Below are 6,696 nucleotides of genomic sequence, written 5' to 3'. Positions count from 1 at the left end.
TTATCTAGAGAGAAGTATAAAAAAACACTTCTAAATTTGGCGCAAATTATTAGTTTCATCCTTAATCTATTGACAACCTTAAAAATACCCCTCTACTTGACTAACTAAACTCAAATACACTCCCGATATGCCACATGACATAACAAGTGGTCTCAAACTCTTGTAGGAGCATGAAGTTCTTAATAAAAATCGATAGAAGTGTTGAAAACACTCCTAAATTTGACGTGGATTTAGAAATGTACCGTGTATTTAACTTCAATATAATTAGTCAAGTAAAGAATTGTTTTTAAGGCTGACAATAGTTTGGGGATGAAACGAATAATTTGTGTGAAGTTTGAGTTGTTTTTTTATATTTTCTCTTTTATTTATAAACTTTTTAGATGATAATTTATTTATTTTTAGTACTTAAGGACCTTTTGGACAATTATTCTTAAATTCTTTTTGAACAATTTTTTTTTTAAAAAAAAAGTTCTAATTTAAAATTTTGTAAGTTATTTTGAATTTTATTTATAAAGTTGAACAATGTCTTTTAACGTTGTTCAGAAAAATAGTCTTCTAAGAGCCCGTTTGGGTCCGCTAAAAAAAGTAGCATTTAAAAAAAGTCAAACTGAAACGACTTTTAAGTCAAAAAATAAGAAGTAGGGGGAGACCTACTTTTGGTTTCTGACTTATTTTAAGTCAGTTTTGACTTATTTTAAGTCATTTTTTACCTTGTCAAACACTTCGTAATTTATTTTAAGTCATTTTTGACATATTTAAGGTTATGTTTTATATTTGTCAAACACTTTCAGAAGTCAAAAACTGACTTAAAAGTAAGTTTGACCAACTTTTAAGTCAATTCAAACACCCTCTAAGACTACTTATGCACATCTTTCAAAAATAGGGATGAAACTAAAATGATAGCCTCAGAAATGAATGCTTGCGTAAATCAACCACTTGGGTATGGCATTGCGCTAGAGTGTAAAGGGATTCTTTTCTTCTTTATGGGTAAAAATAGGACAATATTTAGTGGCTATGCAGCTCAAGAGTAAGTATAGTTAAAAGTATTCGTTTTAGGCCTCAAAATTTTGAAATTTTAATTTCACCGAAACAAGATTGAACATTATTTAAAAAAATAATAAAGAAGAACTATCCACTTTAATATCAAAAATAGTTTAGAATTTTGAATAATATAACTCAAATCTTCATATTGATAAATAAAATTCTTATAACAATATCTAAAATAATGCATTTGTTTATAAATGGCTTACCTCTTATTAACTAAAATTAATTATTATTATTATAAATAATAAAATTTCTATGTAATTTAAATGATTAATGTCTTTTAAAAATAACAATTATATTATAATAAAAACAAATAGTATGTAAGAAGGAAAAAAAAGCCTAAATTAATAATATTTGTGCATATGTATATATTTGATATTTCTTATAATAATTTGACTTTAGGTTACTAATTTTATTGAAATGTCTTACGACTTTGGCTTGTTGTTCAAAGAATGACAAGCTATAATATTTTATTCTCTTCTTATTCAGAGGATAAATTGAATGGCTCGCATACAACGTTTTTGGAATTTTCACTTACATATGAATCATTGATCAACCTTACTCTAAATTTAAAATGTTAATACTATTTATAAGTATTCATTTTACACTTAGAAATGAATTACATATAACATATATTAGATAAAAAAAATAGAAGTATTTAATCAAAACTATGTAAAATAATAACTTTATTATATATATTTGTCAGTACAAAGTACGGATTTGGCCACTAGTATAATACATATATATTTGGTTGATACATATATTTCAACTTTTTGTTGCATGATATCCACTCAAAACATATTCACAGTCGGTTAGCATACAATTGCATTGTTGTTGTATCATACGACTTGTATATATTTTGTATATCGGTGTTGAATGTATATTTTTTAATTGGTATATGTTATTGTATACATGTATTTATCTTCCTATTTGAATTTAAATTTGAAACTTACAATCAAAATCAACTTTAATCATCAAACTTTTTCAAAATTGAGATGCAACTTTCCAAAGATTTTTTTTTGGTCAACACTTCCAAAGATATTAACAATCTTTTAGAACAATATTCGATTCAAACAACAACAATGGCGCGAAACAGATGAGAAACAATGGAAGAATTATAATAATTTAAGGGAAAATGCATAAGTACCCCCCAGCCTATGCCCGAAATCCCAGAGACACACCTAACCTTTACTAAGGTCCTATTACCCCCCCGAACTTATTTTTTTATTAATTTTTTACCACTTTTTGACCTACGTGGTTGAGTCCGTGACTTCACCTATGTTAGGCGCGTGGGTGCAATTTTTAGACAGCACTGACCAATAAAAATTGGCCACGTGTTAAAATAAACTTTATTGTTGTTTATTGTTCTTCATCTTTATCTAAGTTTTCTTCTTCTTTATTGTTCTTCATCTTTAGAAAAAAAAACCTCCATTATCATTATCATTCAAGTTAAATTTCTTCTTGCTTCGAAAAGGTAAAGTAAAATTTTAATATATTCTTTATATTTACACCTTTTATTTCGATTGTTAGTTCTGATTTTAAATTTCTTTCACAATTTTTATGTATAAATATTAGGGTTATGACAAAATCCGAGTTGAATAAGTTGTGTATGGATGAGAATGATTCAATGATCAATGCGGAAGTGCGATGCAAGCATGGAATCTTATTGCAAATGCAGACGTCTTGGTCAGATCGCAATCCCGGAAGACGATTTTGGTCTTGTCCTCACTATGAGGCCACAAACTGTAATTTTTTTAGATGGAGAGACAAGGAGAGAGTCGATGAAAGATCTCGGTTTATTCTTCCGAAATTGGTGAATAGGATTAATGAGTTAGAAGGAAAATATGAGCGTGTGAAGATGCAATTGGAACAGCTTGATAATTCCAACATTGAACAGTCAAAACAAGAAAAAATTCCTTTGGATGAAGGTGAAAGTCTTCGAAATCGTTATGAAAATCTCAACATCAATTCAAAGGGGAAGGGTCGTGCTATAAAAGAAATGGGTGATTTGAAAGAGAAGAAAATGAAAGGGATGAAAATGAAGAAAAATGATGAAGGCTGTCGTTGTTTTGGGAAATTTCTTTGTTGTTTGATGATTTGTTTTGTTGTTATATTTGTTAGCTTTCTAACCCAAGTTGGTAGGTTGAAGGATCAAATGAAATTGCCATAATTTTGTGTGGTATTGAAACCTTTATTTGCTCTACTGTAATGAAAATTTGAATTTGTTTGTGTTTGAAAATGTCTTAATTCTCTATTTGCCATGATTTGTTTGTGTTTGAAATTGTAAAATGAAGTAAGTCAAGAGGTATTAATCACAGTACCTATTCTCCCAACAAAGCTACACAGAAATAACACAAAACACATTGCATAAGTACCCAAAATTGCAGTACCTATTCTTGCAAATAAAAATAAAGCTTCACATAAATAAGACAAGTCGTTTGCATAAGTGCCTAGAATTTCATTACTTAAGAGCAAATTTTCAGTACAAAGAGTTGATTCTAAAAGTGAACTTAAAAGCAAAATAAAATTTTCACATTGCATAAGTACCCATAATTTTAGTACTATTTCATACATACATATAACAAAAAAAAGGAAATAGTTGTTTTTCCTTATAACATGAAACAAAATAGCACTTATAGTTGCCACCAAAACAGTACTAAGAAAACACCATTGCTATCAACATTATAGTTTCCATGGGTCTCGAGGCTGTGAAGAGGAGGAATCATTTGGGTTTGAAAGCCTTGATTGATTTCTAATATGCTGGAGCATTCTAGTTGTGATTGCTTGATTTCCTTTCCACTTCAATCCACTTGTTGGTTTGAAACCAACATCCCCAGTTACAACATTTGATCTCAAAACTCTTTTTGGTCCAGCTAATATTTTGCTACTTGGCAGTCCAGGCTATAAAATTTTTAGAGAAATAAGGTTATTAGAGAACAGATGTTATCAAGTCATTAGGGTACAAACATTATGAATGCATCACAATACTTACATTGAAAGTTTTGAGACCATTTTCAGCTTGAAACACACCCATTCCAGTTACTCTTGGCCTTTTAAATTGAGTTGTGTTTCCAACACCCTTTCCTTTCCTGGCAGTAGCAGTTTCCTTTGGTGCAACATTTGTATTCTGGTCTACACCCTGTGTTGTACTACCTTGAGAACATGTAAACCAACTTTCAAGTGGATGATTAATACCTCTTGCTGCACTTCCCAGTCCTCTGCCCCTTCCTTTACCACTCCAGGCTCTTGATGATACTCCAGCACCACTTACACTTGCACTTGCTTCATGTGTTGGTGTTCTTGAAGTTGTTGGAGGTGCAATGGTTCTAGGTGAAGCCCTTGATGCACTTGCACTTGCACTTGCTTCATGTCTTGGTGTTCTTGAAGTTGTTGGAGGTGCAGTGGTTCTAGGTGAAGCCCTTGATGCACTTGCACTTGCACTTACTTCATGTCTTGGTGTTCTTGAAGTTGTTGGAGGTGTAGTGGCTCTAGGTGCAACCTTTGATGCACTTGCACTTGCACTTGCACATGCACTTGCACTTGCACTTTTAGGTCTGCCTCTCCCCCTTTTTGCAACAGGCTCACTCTCAATATTTGTTGATTTCTAATTTGCAAAAAAACATTTATTATATTAGTAAATTGATTAAACTTTAAAAGTAAGTGACAAAATAGTAATGTACCTTTGGTCTTCCCCTTCCCCTTCCCTTTCTTGAGCTTGATGGCTCTTCAACATTTGAAGTAGGGGTAGCTCTATGTTCCTCGGCAATAGAACCAACTCCATCACTCCTTCGTAAATGACAACTTCTTTTGTTGTGACCTTTAACATGGCAAAGACTACATGTCATAGTTAGTCCAGTTTTAGACAGCTTACCAGACACCTTAGTTTCACCAGCCTCTTTCCTTCTCAGCTTTCTAGGCCTGCCTGGCATTTTTTTAATCACTGGTGGAGCAACTAGAGGATTTCTTGATTCTGGCCACATTGGCATGTTATTCATAGGTTGTATGAAATGTGAGTAANTAGCATGGATGAATGAAATCATGTGGATCATATTGTCTATGCAACATTGCAGCTAAGGCGTGTGCACATGGTATTCCCTTCAACATCCAAGATCTACAACTACACTCCCTCTTTCTCAAACATACAGTGTGTTGTTTGTATCCATCTAAAACCTCATATCCAGTTACTCCATTAAACTCAATGTTACATGCCATTGACTTATCAATATTTTCTTCTAATACTTTCATTGCCATTGGAGAGAAGTTGGTTATCCAAGAGTTTGGAAATTCACTTAACCTAGCTAACCTAGTCATGACCTTAATCCTTATCTCTTCAAGCATACTAATAATGGTTTTATGCCTTGCAGACAAAATCCAAGCATTAAAGCTCTCACACATATTATTATCTATTGCATCAGACTTAACTTCACAATTAAAATACACTTTGCACCAATATTCTTTATCATAGTAAATTAGATCATCCACTATACCCGTACCTAGTTTAGACAGCTCTTCCAGATTTTCTCTGAATTCAGCTTCAAAAGTACTTCTAGCACACTTCCAGAACAGTTTCTTCCTTTGCAGCCCTTTCCAATTCTGTGACCAATTTGCTAGTATATGCCTAGCACACCTTCTTTCCTCACAAGCTGGCAACAACTTCTTAATAGCTAAATCCAGTCCTTACAAGTTACAACAAACATTAAATAATTAAGTTGAAAAAATAGTAAACCAACAGAGAAATAAAAACAAGTTTACCTTTTGCATGTCTGACATAATGGTGAAATTTGTTCCATCTCTTAATCCCAAATCTTCTTGCAACAGAGAAATAAACCAACTCCAACTGTTTGTGTTCTCATTTTCAACTACAGCCCAAGCAAGTGGAAGCATTTGATTATTGCCATCATTGGCCACTGCAATAAGTAATTGACCCCTGCATACCCCCTTCAAGAAACAACCATCCAAACCAATACATTTTCTAGCTGACATGAATGTCATCTTGAGTGCAGCAAAACAGATGTAAAATGCCTCAAATACTACCCTACCATCTTCATTAGCTTCACCAAGCTTCACCACACAAGTACTCCCAGGATTAGACCTTAACAACTCATCCTTATAATCAAGAATTCTCCCAAACTCCTTAACATGATCACCCATAATTTCATTCAAAATTTTAGCTCTTGCTCTTCTAGCTGTGGTCTTACCAACATGCACATTATACTTCTTCCTGATTAACTCTTGCAACTTGAACACTCTGATATTTGGTTGTTCAATCACTTTATCTTTAAAGACACTAGCAATGAATTTAGAGTTGCACAAGTAATTTCTAGAAGCCTTTTGACATAAATGTATTGGCATGTAAGTCTTAATAACAAAGTTGTTAGTCTTCCTGTCCAAACTTGCATATAACAACCATTTGCAATTTACCTTGCAACATCTCACCCTTACTCTAGTTGGCTCATTCACACACTTTTCAATATGAACCCTTCTCTGAATTACATACTTAGTGACTGCCAATCTAAACTCTTTTACACTTTCAAAAATCATACCCAATTGCCACACAATCTTCTTACTGTTGGGATCAAATTTGACACTGTCTGTGGTATGTTTTTTCCTTTTTGTGTTAGGCTGTTTCAACCTCATTTTTTCACCTTCTTC

The 6,696-nt window shown here is 32.7% G+C and overlaps 2 protein-coding genes and 1 pseudogene across 2 annotated transcripts; 1 reads left to right on the top strand and 2 right to left on the bottom strand.

Annotated features, from left to right (window-relative positions):
- Positions 1 to 911: 911 nt before the first annotated feature.
- LOC125852532 (uncharacterized) lies at positions 912 to 3,237 on the top strand. The gene is made up of 2 exons (XM_049532264.1): positions 912 to 1,027; positions 2,575 to 3,237. The coding sequence occupies exons 1-2, from the start codon at positions 912 to 914 to the stop codon at positions 3,212 to 3,214; spliced, it is 756 nt and encodes a 251-aa protein (XP_049388221.1). The 3' UTR covers positions 3,215 to 3,237.
- A 337-nt stretch (positions 3,238 to 3,574) lies between these two features.
- On the bottom strand, positions 3,575 to 4,973 carry LOC125852534 (uncharacterized; annotated as a pseudogene).
- Positions 4,974 to 5,031: 58 nt separating this feature from the next.
- On the bottom strand, positions 5,032 to 6,681 carry LOC125852533 (uncharacterized). Its single transcript, XM_049532265.1, has 2 exons — positions 5,797 to 6,681; positions 5,032 to 5,697 (listed from the first exon to the last, which is right to left on the bottom strand). The coding sequence occupies exons 1-2, from the start codon at positions 6,679 to 6,681 to the stop codon at positions 5,032 to 5,034; spliced, it is 1,551 nt and encodes a 516-aa protein (XP_049388222.1).
- Between the last annotated feature and the right edge of the window lie 15 nt (positions 6,682 to 6,696).

The sequence above is a fragment of the Solanum stenotomum genome, unplaced genomic scaffold (genome assembly GCF_019186545.1).
Source record: "Solanum stenotomum isolate F172 unplaced genomic scaffold, ASM1918654v1 scaffold36592, whole genome shotgun sequence".
Lineage (NCBI taxonomy): Eukaryota > Viridiplantae > Streptophyta > Magnoliopsida > Solanales > Solanaceae > Solanum > Solanum stenotomum.
This window is presented reverse-complemented; position numbering and strand designations above follow the sequence as displayed.